At 43.5% G+C, this 18321-nt stretch overlaps 1 protein-coding gene across 2 annotated transcripts in view; it reads left to right on the top strand.

The window, feature by feature from the left end:
• Positions 1–18321, top strand: part of CHD2 (chromodomain helicase DNA binding protein 2) — a 119495-nt gene that overhangs the window by 93226 nt on the left and 7948 nt on the right. Inside the window, exons 32-37 of one of the 2 annotated variants that reach the window (XM_021680657.1) lie at positions 79–207; positions 1113–1253; positions 3000–3134; positions 8531–8709; positions 10661–10760; positions 12976–13189. In XM_021680657.1, the coding sequence (XP_021536332.1) occupies positions 79–207; positions 1113–1253; positions 3000–3134; positions 8531–8709; positions 10661–10760; positions 12976–13189 (898 nt within the window). The remainder of the gene's footprint in view (positions 1–78; positions 208–1112; positions 1254–2999; positions 3135–8530; positions 8710–10660; positions 10761–12975; positions 13190–18321) is intronic. The other variant, XM_021680659.1, reaches the window with a different exon arrangement.

Genomic DNA, 18321 nt, shown 5'->3' with positions numbered 1-18321 from the left:
TACTGGTCTGAATAGTCATAACGTTATTTGGTCATGCTTCTTGAAGTTTGTGGTTTTATCGTTTTCTCTCCTTTCCAGGCCAAATTAAAGAAGAGGAAGCCTCGAGTAAAGAAGGAAAACAAAGAACCCAGGCTGAAAGATGAGCATGGGGTTGAGTTTTCATCTCCTAGACACTCAGACAATCCGTCGGAAGAGGGAGAAGTAAAGGTATGCGGCTGGATTTCACTTGAGGGTTGTCGTTTAGGCTACATTTATCGTGCCAGCTGGTGTAAAACCATTCAAATGTGTTTGGTTTACATGCAGAGTCAATAAAGTGGAAATAGAATATATATGTCTCTGTTTACCATGTGAGAGAGCGATTTGTTCATTTAAGCCAGCCGTCACAGATTCATAGGTAATGGAAGTCAGTGAAGGGGGAACCATGCAAGGTGTAATGATAAATGGCCCATGACACCCAGCCTTGTGGTTGAAAAAGGTAGGGAGTGGTGGTGGGGACTGTGGCTCACCAGGGGCCTCATGCCTGTGCAGTTGAGTTCATCGTGGGCCAACAAAACACATCTGTGGGTCAGATTTGGCCCAGGGCTTGCCAGTTTGTGACCTCTCGTTTGAGTAAAGTAAAAAATTGGTAGCATTCAGTGTGTTCTTTCAGTGAGTGATAGCTTTATGGGATTTTATGTCGTTGCCCTTCGAGTGTGGTTGTACTTTGAGATTAGCTCCAAGAGGATCAGCAGTGGGGACAGAAACTGCATGAATTGTCGTGCACGCATAAATTCAAAAAGCAGTAGCAACTGTGACAATTATTAGGTGACAGATTTATAATATATCTGGTCCTCATCTGTGAAATGGAGATGATAATGCTTATGGTGGAAGGGTTGCTATGAGAATTAAAGAGAGGATGTGAGTTGCAGAGCATCTGTTTCTACCGGCTTATCTGGTTATTACCAGAGAGCTTAGAATTGTATGGGCAAGTGCTTTAGGGCTGTGTGCTTGAAAACAAGCTTCTAAGTGTAGATGCAAGTATGAACCATTGTGGACAGTGCTCCTCTCTCCAGAAAGTAGACAAGTAGATCTAAAGTTTGTGGCAAAAGCTCATAGTCCTGTTTGTTTTCTAGGATGATGGCTTAGAAAAAAGTCCAATGAAAAAGAAACAGAAGAAGAAAGAGAACAAGGAGAACAAGGAGAAACAAATGAGTTCTAGGAAAGACAAAGAAGGGGACAAGGAAAGGAAGAAGTCAAAAGATAAGAAAGAGAAGGTATCCATGTCCTTCTGCTTACTGAGATACCCATAGCCTCTGAAATTTCTTCTAGGATTTAGACAGAGAATGGGGCTTGAGCATCCTGAAATAATCATCTCTTTAAGGGTACATCCGAGAAGGAAGGATGGGGCTGTCAGAGGGATGCCTGCACCTCTTCTTACAGAGAGGGGAACGTGCAGTTGTGGGGTATTTTTTTTTTTTTTTTTAATATAGAAGGTCTTTAGTTGATCTCTTACTACGTGTTTCAGAGGGGAAATTTTGATGAGATAGGACAGGTGAGAGAAAGCTGCATTTACAGGTAATGATGTGAAATATGTCCATCCTCATATTCATGGTAGAAGAGTACAGTCCATAGATGAATTTGAATATTTGAAAAGTTTAGGAGTCAACCCAAATATATCAAGAGAAGGTTTTGGAGTAGAAATGGATGAAAAGCCCTGCTGTTATATAATTTTCACTTTGGGACTTTTGTGAGGTTAATTCCAAACCACAGATTCTGGTAGAATGTTTCACGTATGCTTGCTGGCTTCTGATGAAATTATTTTGCCATTAACCCTAATCATTAAAACGTACAAACAAGTAACTGCTATAATTCTACCATCCAGTGATAATCTCTAGTAAATTTCTTGATCTTTGGAATTTTTGTCTTATACGTATAAGTACAAGTACAAAATGAAGATCAAATCAGATTCTTTGAGTAGCCCTTTCTCCCCCCTGAAGCAGTACATCAGAAACAACTTTCCCAATGAGTAAATAAGTGTTAAAATCACTCTAAATAGATAAAGAAGATTCTCTTTGATTATAACATCTTGGAAGCAATGTAGACTTCCCATATTGAAATCACTTTCACTATCTTATGTTAGGAAACCTGCTATGCCAGATACCTTTGCATTTCTGCTCCCACAGAAAGATACTCTTTTTTTAAGGGAAATATTTCCAAAATAAAAGCACAGAGAGCCTTTTACCAAGCATCCACTCGTCCATCACCCAAGATAGAACTGTGGCCAACATTTTTCATGTTTACTCTAAGTGCCTTTTGTTGGGCTGGTGTATTTTGTGTTTTGTGCACATCTTACCAATACTGTTGAAGCTCCCCCCATCCCCCCCCAATTCCTCTTTCATGATTTCATTACTCTGCCTCTCTCCTTTTTCCTCCCATGGTTTGAGACCTTTCCTATCCATGTTTTTATACTTCTACTATATATTACACAGTCGTAAACAAAGTAGAGTATTTTTTTAAATGTTCATATACAAAGTCACCTCCATCCTTCTGCATCCTTTCATGGATAAATGAGATTTATTCATGTGGTGTCATGTACATTTCAGTCATTTACAGCACTGTAGTTAATACAGATTCTTAGGTCAAAGTGTACGATTATAAGCTGTTAATAAAAGTTGCTGTATCATACTGTACAAGAGCTCTGCCAGTTTATTATAATCTCCACCTGTTGATGTTTTTGTGCATTTTATGGATGAGGGAATAGAAGCCAAAACAGCATTGTCCTGAAGCTGAAGTTATAATTGGGTGTGTTTGGAGACAGAAATGGAGGTGATGTACGATTAAGCCATTCGTTAATCATGTAGATTTGATTACATGATGTTTCAGAAGACTTTATTTTATCTTTTTTGTAAACTTAGCCTGTCACATTTGTTCTCTGGAGTGATGTGACATAAGTAAGATGTCCAGCTTGCAAGGCAGGATTGCACAAATGACAATGATTCCTTGTAACTCTTTTTTAAAAGCCTAAAGGTGGTGATGCCAAATCTTCAAGTAAATCAAAGCGATCTCAGGGTCCTGTCCATATTACAGCAGGAAGTGAGCCTGTCCCTATTGGAGAGGATGAGGATGATGATCTGGACCAGGAAACATTCAGCATAGTAAGTCTTGAAATTGAGGGGTGCTGGTGTGTGCGGCTACAGTGCTTGCCTTCCCCAGGTCCAGCCACACAGCCTCAGCTGGCCTGAGCATTAGTATGTTACCTTAGAACACATTGCTTCTAATATCTGAAGACCTTTTGCTCTGGACCAGGCAGGCAGGAAGAGATTTTCTTACTCTCCAGTGAGAAAGAATTTTGGGAAATCGATTTCCTATCTTGTGCTCCTAGGCAGAAAGGCTGTGGGAGTTGGGGAGGGGGGGATGGTGGGTGGCTCAGTTGGTTAAGCGTCACACTCTTGCTTTTGGTTCAGGTTGTGATCTCAGGGTTGTGGGATCGAGCCCCGGGTTGGTCTCTGTACTGAGGGTAGCAGTCTGTTTGAGATTCCTCTCTCTCCCTTCCCCTCAGCCCCATGCGTGCATGCGCTCTCTCCCTCTCTCCCTCAAATAAATAAATAAAATCTTTAAGAAAAGGGAAAGGCTGCAGGGGCCCTTAGAGGCATTTGGGAAACAGAAGTGTTCCCTGAGCTAACATTTATTGAGTACTTTCTGTGTGTCAACCCTGAATTTACCTACCATGTTGCAAAGAGAATTGCTTCTGTCTCCGCAGACTTCACATTTGAGTAGGGGAGATAGATAGCCACACGGATCGTGCTTGTGCTACTCTGATGGGCTGTGGGGGATCTTTAGCAGATGCTCTGAAGATCCTGGAGAAGGGGATTTGACCCAGGCAGGGGCTGTTGGGAAGGCATGTTTAAGGAGGTGATGTTTGAATTGGGTTCTGAAGGAAGAGGGAAAGGTCACAAGAGATGAGGGAAGGGAAGAAGATGTGAAGGCAAGGCAGCAGCATGCACAAAGGCCCTGTGGCAGGACCACCTGTGGTGCAACGAGTAGGTCACAGAAGGCTGCCGTGGCTGGCGTGGTGAGAACCAGGGGACAGCACGACGAGATGAGGCCAGGGTCCTGGCTGAGTGAGTGAGAGCAGTGGTGAGCGTGAGCGTGAGCGTGGTGTGTCTTCCATGCTCCCACACTGCGGTGCTCAGGGCTAAGACATGTCCAGGACATGGTCTCTTTCCTCATACGGGACAGGGGATACGATGGAGGAGCGGAGCGCATGGACCAGCTCGAGCGGGAATGGAAACAGGCCAGCGTGTCCTCAGGGACCTTAGCCCCTCAGTGGAGCTGCATGGTCTTCATTGTGCTGCTCTCCATGGTTCCTCCCACCTCCTCTGCCCAGCCTTCCTTAAATCGCAGCTCCCTTGATCAGTTAATTCAGTCTCAAAGAGAACCGCATCTTCCAAATCTCAAAATACTCCTGCTGTGTGGCAGCAAAGGATAGAATACTGACCTCATCCTGTAAGGTAGTCTTCTCTCTCATTGCTCCTTTCTCTGTGTTCTCAAAAATCTGTGTACATACATACGTATATATATATATATATTTTTTTTTTCTTTTTTTCTTTGCACTTACCTCATTTTTCTTAATTCTCTGGACTGTTCTGTCCTCAGCTGTCTGACAGCAAGTAGTGGTTCTTATGTAAAGTACATTTAGGTGTTAGAAGTATTTTTAAAGAAAAAGGGATATCAGTAAATGCATAAACTGACTAAATGAATAAATTCATTGTACAGCCAGCCTTCTGATCTGATCTGATCTGTTCTGGTTTTTCCTTAGTCCAGTATTTATAAGAGAAAATCCTAACCTAATGCTTCTAATAATAACCATTTATTTTTAAAAATGCTTTCACATATTGGCTCTTCTTACCATGTTTTAATATCATGAAATCTTTAAAAAATGTAGAAAAATTTAAGAAATAAAATAGACACTGGTAACAGGTACCGTGAAGCCTTGTTAAATGTGAGTGTTTAAGACTCAGAGTAAAGTTGAAGCCCCTGGTGTTTCTCACTCTAAACCCACGCTTTGGGGCGCCTGGGTGGCTCAGTCGTTAAGCGTCTGCCTTGGGCTCAGGTCCTGGGATCGGGCCCCGCGTTGGGCTCCCTAGCTCTGCGGGAAGCCTGCTTCTCCCTCTCCTGCTCCCCCTTCTTGTGCTTTCTCTCTGTCAAATAAATAAAAATCTAAAAATAAATAAAGAAAGAAACCTGCGGTTTTCCTTTCTTACCTCCCCATAAGTAAGGGTAGTTTTAGATCCAGTTATTGTTCTTGCGCTTGGTTTTAGCATTTTACGACTTCTGTTTGTCTGTAAAGACAGTAACGACAATAAACAGCCAGGCACTGTTTGTGCATTTTTGTCTTTTTTCTCCACAACAATCCTATGGGGTAGGTAATTCTCTCCTGGCTGGCTTACTCAGTAGAGCATGACTCTTGATCTTGGGGTTGTGAGTTCAAGCTCCACGTTGGGTATGGAGATTACTTAAAAGTAAAATATTTAGGGGCGCCTTGGTGGCTCAGTCGGTTAAGCATCTGACTCTTGGTTTCGGTTGAGGTCATGATCTCAGGGTTGTGGTATCGAGCCCCGAGTTGGGCTCCCTGCTCAGCGGGGAGTCTGCTTAAGGTTCTCTCTCTCCCGGGCGCCTGGGTGGCTCAGTCGTTAAGCGTCTGCCTTCGGCTCAGGTCATGATCCCAGGGTCCTGGGATCGAGTCCCACATCGGGCTCCCTGCTCCATGGGAGGCCTGCTTCTCCCTCTCCCACTCCCCCTGCTTGTGTTCCCTCTCTCACTCTCTCTCTCTCTCTCTGTCAAATAAATAAATAAAATCTTTAAAAAAAAAAAAAAAAAAAGGTTCTCTCTCTCCCTGCCCCTCTCCTCCAGCTCTCCCACTCACACTTCTCTCTTTCTCTTTCTCTCTCAAGAAATAAGTAAATAAAAATAAAATCTTAAAAAATAAAATAAAATGAAGAGAGTCACAGAAGTTGTGTGTTAACATAGTTAAGATGGTAGGGCAAAAGTTTGACCCAGATAGTGCGCCTGGGTTCTTAACCCTTCTGGACAGCCTCCCGTGTGTCTACACAGCATACAGTATTGTTTTCCATGTTTAAAAACTTCATAAAAATGCCATACTGTGTATATCCTGTAACTTGATTTTCCTCCCGCAGCATCTCTATTTTTGAGGTTTGTCCATGTTGGTAATTTAAACTGTTTCAGGGGTGCCTGGCTGGCTCACTTGGTAGAGCATGCGACTCTTGATCTCGGGATTGTGAGTTTAAGCCTCAGACTGGGCACAGAGCTTACTGAAAAATAAAAATTAAAAAAAACAAACAAACCTGTTTCATAGTATTTTATATCCTGACTTCCACAACTCATTGTTTCTCCTGTAGATGAACCTTGGGGCTTTCCAAAGGTTAACTACCAAAAATGGCAGCAAAAGTCTTGTAAATATTTTTATTTACACATGTGTAAGCACTTCTCTAGAGTAGTGTACAGCTTGCGCAGAGCTCTAGGTCTTTCCCTGGGCACGCACATCGACCACTTCACTAGGTACTGTTGAATTAGCCCTTCCAGCTATGGTGGAGGTTTATACACTCCTAGCAGGGAATTGGAGTTCCGATCGCTTCCCAGTCTCAGAAACACTTGGTTATTTCTGACTTCCCAGTTTTTGCCAGTCTGAGGGGTATGAAATATTGATCAGTGGTGTAGTTGAACATTTGTTTTCGTATCTGTTAGGCATTCATGTTTCCAGCGGATTGTCTGTTGTATTCTTTGCCTATTTTGGGGTAATTTGGTCTTACCTTTTCTATAGCAATCCTTTATACGTTCATGATATTGATCTCTTTCTTACCCATTACAGTCATTACAGACACCTTCCAGGTTATGGTACATCTTTTTATTTTGTGTACTTCTTGAAAATTGAGGTTTAACTCTGAAAAGTAAACAGATGGAATTACCACAGAGTGATAGAAGTTTGTAGGGTTTTCTGTGTTCTGAAATTTCGTGCTCATGTGCCTTAGTAGTTTGTTGTACCAGATAGCTTGTGGTTGACAGCCTTGCCCTATGGGTCTGAGTTTTCTTAAATTATTTTGTGGTGATTTCCTCCTAATTCTTAGTTTTATCTTTACAGAACTTTTTGTTCTGGGAAACGGGACTTTGGGAGTGGTCCATAATATTACTACATGTTTTTCATTTCTGCTTTTTAAATTCTACTTTCTAGGAGAGCCCCTCCACTTTCTCACATTAGTATTTCTTTTAAGCTTTTTACTTCTCTTGTCATGTTTTATATCCATGATCTTCCCCTGCCCATGGTTCTCTGAATGTTTTTTTTTTTTATATTTCCCTTTAACTTGTTTTCCATCGTTGATGTTAGATATTTTTTCAGATGACTTGTAATCATTGGTTGTCTGCACACACATTTGGGAGTAGGGGACTAACCATCTGACCCGAAGCTCTGAGCATGTGGGTGGGGCTTGGTCGACTTCCTGTGTTTACTCTCTGGTGATGTGGCTGCGCTGCTTCATTGGGAGGCTTGCACTGGGTAGTTGCCCCTCTTAGAAGGTCAGATTTTGTGGACAAGGACCCTCCAGTCTCCTGAGTGGAGGGTGAAGGCCTGGCTCTCTTCATTCTGGAGTCTGGGAGGCAGAAGGCCAGGCGCGGGCTCCTCTAGGGTGCGTCTGCTCATACGCTCCTGCTTCAGTACGTAGCCCAGTTCAGAGACCGCTCCTTTATCTTCTGCAGAGAATAACCTCTGTACCTTTTGCTGGGCCCAGTTGGAAGTTTGGGTGTCTCTTGTGAATCTGGGTATTTGTTACTTCTAAGCATTGTTGGAAAAAACCACTCAGTTTTAACTCTCCTACTTCAGAGGCACCTAGCTTGCCTCTGGGGTGGAATGTGGCAGTATAAGCCAGGTTGGTTCACATCTCGGGCCTCTTAAGTCATTTCCCTTGCTGCCAATATTTTGTTGCTTTTGTTTTCTCTTTCATTTTCCCTTGTCTTTGTGGGTTTTTTGAAACATTCCCTTTACTGTTGTTCAGTGGAGTTGGGCGGGGGAGAAAACGACTTTTGTGTTCAGCTCACCATCTTTATCTGCAAGCCTTCCCCCTTAGTTTCTTATACGCCCAAAGGACTTGTAACCATTTTATCCTGCAGTTTCAGATAGTTTATCTGGTGGTGGGACGTTTCTGGGTTAGGCCTATAATCTTGCTTCTCATTTTATCTTCATAATGGCCTGATGAGGCATCATCACAGCCCTCTTGCAGACGAGGAGACAGCATTTGGAGCTATGATAAAAGGAAGGTACAGAAGTCATCACTCTAAGAGATGCTGTTGGGACCTGCACCTCAGGTTTTCCTGACTTTACATTTGTGCTTGTTCCCTGGGCTTTAACCTGTTCCTCCCCTAGCGGTAACATGCCGTGAGGGTGGGCTGGGTTTTCTCTGGGAAGTTAGGGCACAGGGAACAAAGACAAGATGTCTTTGCTGCAAGTGTTTTATGTCTCTATTCTGTTGGCCTGTTCCAGTGCAAAGAGCGGATGAGGCCTGTGAAGAAGGCACTGAAACAACTGGACAAACCCGACAAGGGGCTCAACGTGCAAGAACAGCTAGAGCACACCCGAAACTGCCTGCTGAAAATCGGAGACCGGATAGCCGAGTGCCTTAAAGCCTACTCAGACCAGGAGCATATCAAACTGTGGAGAAGGTAAGTGACCTCGGCCTCAGATTGCCTGGTGTGATTTGACAATGTGTGTGTGGGGAGGGATCTGTGTTTGTTTTATAAAAGCTGACATAGCCATCTAATGAGAATTTTTTCCCCCTGATAAAACCCATCTATTGGCAACATACCTGCAGGTTTCAATTTCATTTTCCTGCAATAGCCATTCCACTGAGACAGTCTTTTGAATAGGTAGGATGATGTCATTATTTTATAAGAGAACAGCAGGGAGACTGGATTTGCTGGCCTGTTCTCAGAGCAAAGACTTGGTCTGTAAACCTGGAAGGGATAAAAATCATCTAGTCTCACTACTTCACCCACCTCAGGTTGATAGATATAATAACTATTTGAATAGTTCTCTACTAACACATGAGGTGAAACAAAGATTAAAATCACCAGAACTATGATTTTTCCATTCTCTCTGATAATTGAAGAACTCTAGTAGTAAGTTGTATTAATGCAGTTTAATCCAGAACTTTAATTTGTAAGGCGTATCATGGCTCATATATAGTCATTTATATACTCACTTTTGATTTTTTAGGAAAACACAACTGGAATTTCTTTCTCAAAGATAAATGTAACATTAAGTCTTTTCCATAATCCAAAGTGACTTTGAACTCACGTACTTCATGGTTCATGTAATTATTTGGTATAATATACCCAATCACAGTGGATTGGTTTTGAGTGAAAAATGGATTTAAGAAAACTTTCTGTCATGATGCTATCCATAGCATGCTTCACACCTATCAAAAAAATTAAGTTTCAAAATGTTATTTTTGTTCTCCTTTATACTGTTACCAACTTCTTCCTGTGCCTAGCCACTGGGCTGTTTTTCTAGTCAAGTTAATCCCTGTTGGAAGAGAACAAAAGGTCGTCCTAATACATAGATCTCTGAAGCTAAGCTTCCTGCCGGGCACTGGGGCCTGTGTTGGAGTGTGTGGGGCACTGTAGACCTGGCTAACAGTCGTTCATAAGAAGGTCCTTGCCCCTTCCAGAGACACTGTCCATCCTGAAGTGGTCATTGCACGACCAGGTATGGTAGGTGTTGGAGAAGGAGGAAGGGCCTGCAGAAGAGCAGTCAGGGAGGATGCTCTTCTGAGAGGCAGGCAGGTGTACTTGAGCTGGGCGTGGAAGAGTAGGGCGGACTTGCTTAGGCTTTGGCACAGGCTTACAAGTGGGCCGGTGAGGGGGGGCTGGGAGGTTTTTAGGGTTTAAAGGCAGTTTGTTAAGACCACTGAAGCCCATTCTAGGTGATCTTAAAAAGGAAGGGAAGGTGCAGCAGATTTACTACTCCGGGAGCCAGTCCATTTGTGTGGGTGGCATGACATGGTCAAACTGTTCTCTACAAAGTGTGGAAGGAGGTGACACTCCTTTTCTAGCTCACTGCGAGTACCGCTGCCTCCTTGTTCTAGATGCCCGTCTTCTTAGTCAGCCTGCCATCCAGGGTAATGCCTTGCTAGGGGGAGTGCAGGGGCATTGCAGGGAGGTGCTGCTTGGAGTTTTAAGGAAGAAAGGAGAGGTCTTGGTGGTGACGACTGGGACGGAAGAAGGGACAGCAACATGGGGATGCCCGAATGTATGTAGGTCCCAACCAGGAAGATGGTGGTAATGATGGGTTGTGTGGCTGAATCTGGAGGTGTGGAACGTGGAGGAAGACTTCCAAGACTTTCCTGGGTGCCGGTGAAGTAAGGGGTTTTAGGTGGGAGAGCCCTTGTCTCCAGACCCATCGGCCAGACTCTGTGGACACTGGCATCTAAAGATGTGTTAATGAAATGCAGACCTGAAAGAGTGTTTCTGTTATTTAATTTCTACACTTGGTCGAGTATCCATGGCAGAATTCAGTAGCTTGCCATCAATAAAGAGAATAGAAAGTCATTTAAAGAATTCTATAATTTGCTTAGAACTGTTGTTTTATTTTTTTATTTTTTATTTTTTTTAGGAATCTGTGGATTTTTGTTTCCAAGTTTACAGAATTTGATGCTCGAAAATTGCATAAGTTATATAAGATGGCTCATAAGAAAAGATCTCAAGAAGAGGAGGTAAAATACAAATTTAATCCTAATTTATACAAACAGATAAAAACCAGTTCCACAGAAAAATTCATTACAGTTTTTCCCTGGGGAGATGGTCATGGGATGATATTGTTGGTGCTAGAAGGGTCCTTGGTTCCCCGCCCTCACTACAGATGGGGTGGAGGTGCCCAGCACGGCCCCGCCTGTCCCCGCCTGTCCCCGCCACAGTGTGCTCTGGTACCATGTTAGCTCTGCAGTCTCTCGGCACACTTCCCTAGTGGTGAAAGTTAACAGTGAGACTGGACGGGTGAAATAGCCAACGTATTAGAACCAAAGCGTGTTAAAATTCTGACAAGGAGTTGTTACCCTGTGTTCCTATGTCCCGGAATCACTTACCAATCTTTTTTTTTTTTTTTTTTTTAAAGATTTTATTTTATTTATTTGACAGAGAGAGAGAGAGAGACAGCTAGAGAGGGAACACAAGCAGGCGGAGTGGGAGAGGGAGAAGCAGGCTCCTGGCCGAGCAGGGAACCTGGTGTGGGGCTCGATCCCAGGACCCTGGGATCATGACCTGAGCCGAAGGCAGACGCTTAACGACTGAGCCACCCAGGCGCCCCGACTTATTCACCAATCTTGTGGTAGCTTATAAAGGTGGCTCCTGACTAGGAACAGGGTTGTGGGCAGAAAATACTTTTCTGTTCTTTTCTGGCCATGTATACCTGGTGTTCTTCCAGCTTTCGTACGTAGTGTCTCAACTGCTCATGTAAAGGAGCAGATAGGAGAAGGTACCCAGAAGTTCCTTCCCTTCTCTGGCATAGGGGATGGGCACATAAGTGACTTTGCTGATTCTGCAGGGGCTGTGTTCCTTGTGCCTGCATGCCTGTTTCCAGATCTGCTGACTTGCCATGTGGTCCTTATCCAAATCAGCCACTCAGGGCCGATCTGTGAACATTGAACACCTCCGCCACTAACATGTCAGCTCCATGAAGGCAGAGATGTTACATCTTTCATCCTCTGCTATGTCCTCGGTGCCTGGAATGGTGCTGGGCACGGGGCAGGTGCCCAGAAGTATTTGTTGCATGAACTTAACACTATGCTTAGCATTGTGTGGGACTGTAGAGTAGTACTCTCAAGTACTTTCTAATTTAATTTTACATGGAAGAGTATGATATAGCAGTGACATACAGAAATAATATATTAATATCACTGCATGTTAATGTAAATTTTAAGCATTGTAAAAGTCCGAGAGGATAGTCAGGAAAAGCCCGAGGGGGGAAAGACCCTCTAGTGGGGATTGGAAGTTCCACACGATGAAGTCAGACACATGGTGGTCAAGGGCCACATTCGTCTGAGTCTCGGAAGGAAGCGTCGCTGAGTGAAAGTGGTCCTGCTGCTGGGAATACCACTGTCATAGCTGTGCTGAAGGACAGGTCCGATTTGTCAGCAGACAAAGCAGTTCTGAGAATTTAATGAGGTAATTAAGGATTTAAACGTGTTTACAGTGGAAATGACTTAAACGTCCAACAGTAAGGAATAGATTAAATGGGTCATGATATATCCATACTGGGGAGTTACTCAGCCATAATAAAATAGTGCAAATGAGTGTTTACATGAGAAGATGTTCACAATACATGAAGTGAAAGAAGAATACCAAAGAATATTTTTGTTGTTAAAAAAAAGCTTAGAAAGACATGGACCAGATTACAGACATTAATTCCCTTGGTGGTGAGATTTTAGGTCACTTTGCATTTCTTATTTTTTTCTTACTGTATGTTCTGTTTTTATGTCACATTTTACTTGTGTGGTAAAGAAGCAAACAGATGTTTAGCTTGACTTTGGCGTAGGAACTAGTACCCCCTGGGCTAGTCAGGCCTTGTTGGTTCTAGTTAGTCTAGGAAAGTTGGTGGTCCTAGTTTTATGCGGTCCAAGCTGAATCTCTGAGAACGCGCAAGGCCTGGGCGTCTGTTCCGCGCATGCCCGGTGTGGTGGCATCCAGCAGTCCGTGATCCGTGCTCACAGGACTTGCCAGCGGGGAGTGACTTTCTTGTCAGAGCAGCACGTGCTGCTTTGAGAGACTGGTGTGCTGCGGGAGCTCAGGGGAATTTCGGAACATGTTTTATAAGTATGTAGTAGATGGCGTGTTGGAAGCCAAGAGAGGAATACTTAGAGGTGGTGATCTGTGAACTGTTCTTGGGAATTGCGCCGGGGGGCTTAAGATGCTTTGGTTTCTTTTTATTCTCAGGAGCAAAAGAAGAAAGATGATGTGATTGGTGGTAAGAAGCCGTTTCGACCAGAGGCCTCGGGCTCCAGCCGGGACTCCCTGATATCTCAGTCGCACGCCCCGCACAACCTTCACCCTCAAAAGCCTCACTTGCCCGCCTCCCATGGCCCACAGATGCACGGACATCCACGAGATAACTATAATCACCCCAACAAGAGACACTTTAGTAACGCAGGTAGGTCATTAAGTGGAGTTTTAAAAAGAGATGCCAAAAGAATCACTTTATTTTTGAAGATAGCAGCTAGACCTTTGTGCTGTCTTCTCCTTTAGGACTTTGTCTTCTGTCTCAGTGAGACAGAGGGTGAAGTAAAGGTCCAAAAGGCCGTTTGTTACTGCAGCTTGAAGAAGAACATGGCCACCATAAACAAGTAATAGGCTGAGATGAGCAATTTACATTATATAGGATGGTGAAATGGTTAAAACTGTTAATACTGTAAGAGCCTTGTAAATTGACAACAAAAGAATTAGCAAATAGAAAAACGGACAGAGGTTAGGAATAGAGAATTCATACAGAAGAGGAAGTTCAAGTGGCCACTATGACAAGGTGACCAGCACTGCTCCTAGGGAAATGTAAATTAAGGCAATAGCAAACTAACCAATTTTTTTTGCCCATTCAGATCAACAAAAATTAAAAGGGTGGAATACACAGAAATTGCTAACAGTGTGAATTGCTGCAGTGTTTCCAGAAATTAATCTGAAATATCTAAATACATAAGCCTTTTTTTTTGGTTTGTACAAGAATGTATGAGGATGCCATTCCAGTCTTACAATGGCAAAAAGCTAGAAGTAACTTCGATACCCATTAACAGGAGAATCATAAGATAAATAGTAGGACACTGGTGCTCCATATTATCTATTATTAAAAAGAATGAGTTGGTTTTAGAGATAAAAAAGATGAGAGAGAAGGCAGCAACAACAACAAAATCTGTGTATGTCTAGATTTATTAAGGTGACATTCACATAACATCAACTTCACCATTTTATTTTTATGTTATTTTTTTAAGTTTTATGTATTTATTTGTGAGAGAGAGCATGAGAGAGAGAGCAACCAGGAGCAGGGGTGGTCAGAGGGAGAGAAGCAGACGCCCCGCTGGGCAGGGAGCCTGATGTGGGGCTCCATCCCAGGACCCTGGGATCATGACCTGAGCTGAAGGCAGACATGCCCCAAAATTTACCATTTTAAATATCCAGTTTAGTGGCATTTAGTACATTCACAGTGTTACGTAACCACCACTTCTATCTTAGTCACGAAACGTTTCCATCAGCTCAAATGGAAATCCCACATCTGTGGGGCCGTTTCTCTCCATACCCTGCCTGCAGCCCCAGTGTGTATTCTGTCTGTCTGGATTCATGTGTTTGGGACACTGCCTGTTAATGGAATCATACTATATGTGTCTGATTTCTTTCATTTGGTGTAATATTTCCAAGGTGTATCTACAGTGTAACGTGTGTTAGTACTTCATTCCTTTTTGTGGCTGATTTGTAATGGACACAGGTCACAGTCATCCATCCATGGGTTAATGGACATTTAGGATGTTTCTATTTTTTGGCTATCATGAATAGTACTGCTGTGAAAAATCTGTGTGTAATACGTATTTGAGGACCTGTTTTCAACTCTTTCGGGTATATTCCTGGCAGTGGAATTGCTGAGTTATATGGTAATTCTAATTTAATTTTTTGAGGAACCACCAAACTGTTTTCTGTAGTATATGTTTGAATAAGCATAGAGAAAGATGTGAAGACACACCCAGTACCAGTGACCTCAGGATGTGGGGAATGGAGGGGTGACTGCAGGAAGTTAATAATTTCTCCATCTGTTGTTTTACTGGTTATACTGAGCATGGATTTTGAAGATACAAGTAAGAAGAAAGGGAAAAAAGTGTATAGAATCAAAGCTAAAAGTATATGGAATATATAGAAATCATAGTGTAGGATTTTGCAAAGGGTCATGTATTCCATATTAATTAGGATGAAGTGTTAATTTCTTTCTAAACTTCAGTTCTAGGATTTCCATTTGATTCTTTTAAAAAATACATTTCAGTCTTGTAAAATTCTCAAGCTTTTAGAAAACTTGATTTTCTCCATCTTTTCCTCTTTTTTTGAACATATGAATTATAGTTACTTAAAAATTTTAACCTGCTAACTCCAGTATCTGAATTACTGTGCGTCATATGTTGTATGTTTTATTTCTCTTGGTTTTCAGTTCTACAGTCCCGTCTTTTATGCCTAATTATTTTTGATTAAATGGGAGAAATCTACGGGATGCCTGGTGGCTTAGTTGGTCCTGGGTTCAGGGGTCCTGCGATCAAGTCCACCTCCCTCTACCCCTCCCCACCGTTTGTGCTCTCTCTCGCTCTGTCTCGCTCTCTCAAAATATTTAAAAAAAATAAAAGCGGGAACCTATGTTTTAGAAATTGTGCAAGCTCCAGGTGATGTTGCCTTTCACCAGGGAGGATTCATTCTTTCCTCCCCTGGGCACATGGAGTGTGAGGCGATCATTCTGATCTAGTCTGCCGCTGGTCTCCTGTTCCTGGAGCTTAGCTCTTCCGAGTGCTCAGCAGAGGGCCTGTAGCAGCATTCTCTGCCCCCTCCCCTTCTGCAGGCTCTAAGCTTCAGTCTCGGTTTTCTCAGCACTGCGAGACTGCCACAGGCTGATCTGCTGTTCCGAGGATTCCAGTTTAGGTTTTTAGCCTTCTGCTCCCTGCAGACTCAGCACATGTCCTAAGGGAAGGTTGGTTGTGCGTTTGAGCCCCTCGGCTCTGCCATGCCCCTCTAGCCTTGAAGGCCCTCGGGAGGCTCTGCTGGTGTCTCTGGTCCTGTGCTGGGAGCAGTGCAGATACTCAGCTTCTCACCTGTGCGCAGAATCACTGCCCGCAGTGGCTTTGGCAGTCACCTCTTACCTCTGTGAGCTTTTCTGCTCTTTGGAGTCTTACTCATTCTAGTTCTGATGGCTCTGGCTGATCTTTGGTGTCTTCCAGCAGGTAAGTTTTGCTTACGCGGCCTTTCTCACTGTTCTTGGCGGAATGTAGTTCTGCTGCTGTAAACTGCCCGGAAGCAGAAGTCCCATGTCTTCTAATCTTAAAGATCTAAGTAGTTCAGAATTAACTGATCCCCATTTGATTGACAGGGAAAAAGGTGATTACTGTACAAGACGATTGGACGGTGTTTCCGTGTTTGTAGATCTAATTGTATTTGTCCTGACTTTTCCCTGGGATCATACTGGTTTTGTGTTATTCATGTGACGTCACTGAATTTATATTCTGATCCTTTGAAAGAACTCTTCTTAGTGCACTCACTGTAGTCTTTTATTTAGTCTTGGATTCTCACCCATCTCCTTAATAGCTCAGTACTTCCTAACCAGCGACCTACCTTATGGTGGGTTCAGGGAGAAAGAAAAGCACTGTTTGTTTGGTTTCTCTGGAAATAAATGCCTTGGCTTGAGTTGTAAGCATCTCCACTATCCTGCAGACACTGACACCCTGTTTGAAATACTACTTTCCATTCGGTTTGAAGCCATCTTCAAGTGATTTGTTTTCATGTCGTGAAGGTGTCTCTTTTTTGTTGTTGTCCATTAAGTTATTAGGCTGAGTAGTCGACGTTTTTTACTTGTTGGTTCTCTGGCTTGACCCACTGTGGATCAGCAGTGACTTGAAGCCGCTGGGTGACTGCATGTTACTTCAATGGTGTCAGATTCTAATAAGCTGCACAGGTTGTTCTGTGACTATACAAAAATGCTTAGAAGACCAGCAAAATGAGTAGAGAGACATCTATCTGGTGGCTTATTTTTGGTGTTAGCATAGTTGTAGATAGAAGATGGATTTCCTGTGAGGCCACATAGTTCCTTCTGGTTAAGCCTAAGGCTGCCCGTAACAAAGAACCACAAACTGGGTGGCTTAGAACAACAGAAATGTATTCTTCACACTTGTGGAGGCCAGAAGTCTGAAGCCAGGGTGTCCGTCGGTTGTTGCTTCCTGGGAGACGTGAGGGAGAACCTGTTGCCAGCCCTTGTCCTGCTGTGTAGTGCCTGCCTGCTCTCCTCGGTGCTCCGTGACCGGTGGCTGTGTTGTCCCCGTCTCTGGCTCCATCAGTGCATGGCGTTCCTCCCTGTGTCTGTCTCAGACCTCCCTCTGCCTTTCTCTTAGAAGAGTATCTGTCATTGGATCCAGGGCCCAATCTAAATCCAAGATGATCTCATCTCGAAATCCTTAATTACATCTGCAAAGACCCTATTTTCAAGTAAAGTCACACTTACCGGTTCTAAGTGGACCTATATTTTTGGGGTCACACTTGAGCCCACTGTAGCCTCCATTCCTGGACTTCTGTGTGTTCACTACCTTTTCTGATTCAAATAAGTGTGATTCTTCTCAGGGGAAAAGGGAGGCTGAAGAAGCAAGAACATTTCAGTTTGGCCCTGACCTTGAGAGGTAGCATACTGATCCAAACCCAGAGTGAAAGGAATCACTTTTTACAGGAGGAGGTTCATCTCTTTGGGGTGGGCTGGGAAAGAGTAATACAGTCAGTATGTCCAGTCTGGAAATACTTTCAGAGACCGGGCACAGCTTATGGTTACTAGCAGGTACGTAAACTTCCGACATGTGAGCAGAGGATGCTACCTCGCGGCTGTGAAACTCTGCAAGTTCTGTTCTCTGAATTAATGTTTGGTTTTGTTTTTTTGAGTGAAATCCCATTTTAAGGCTCTGACGCAGAATGGAAGGTAAAGAGGCTTGGAGAATAAAAAGCCATAGTTCTTCGGACTTCCTAAGAGAAAGGACATGAATTTTCTTTTGCCTTAAAATTTGAGGAGAGAATGTTGGGACTCAGTGCTGGTATGTTTACCAGCAGCAAAGAAGCTATGGAGGAGGAAATATAATGTCTATTTCTTTTTATTTCTTTTTTTTTTAAAGATTTTATTTATTTATTTGAGAGAGAGAATGAGATAGAGAGAGCATGAGAAGGGGGAGGGTCAGAGGGAGAAGCAGACTCCCCGCCGAGCAGGGAGCCCGATGCGGGACTCGATCCCGGGACTCCAGGATCATGACCTGAGCCGAAGGCAGTCGCTTAACCGACTGAGCCACCCAGGCGCCCTCTTTTCTTTTTTTTTTAGAGATTTTATTTATTTATTTGAGAGAGAGAATGAGAGAGAGAGAGCAGGAGAGGGGGCAGGGTCAGAGGGAGAAGCAGACCCCCTGCCGAGCAGGGAGCCCGATGCGGGACTTGATGTGGGACTTGATCCTGGGACTCCAGGATCATGACCTGAGCCGAAGGCAGTCGCCCAACCGACTGAGCCACCCAGGCGCCCTCTTTTCT

The sequence above is a fragment of the Neomonachus schauinslandi genome, chromosome 9 (genome assembly GCF_002201575.2).
Source record: "Neomonachus schauinslandi chromosome 9, ASM220157v2, whole genome shotgun sequence".
Taxonomy (NCBI): Eukaryota; Metazoa; Chordata; class Mammalia; order Carnivora; family Phocidae; genus Neomonachus; species Neomonachus schauinslandi.
Note: the sequence above shows the minus strand (reverse complement) of the source record. Positions and strands in the feature narration are given on the sequence as shown.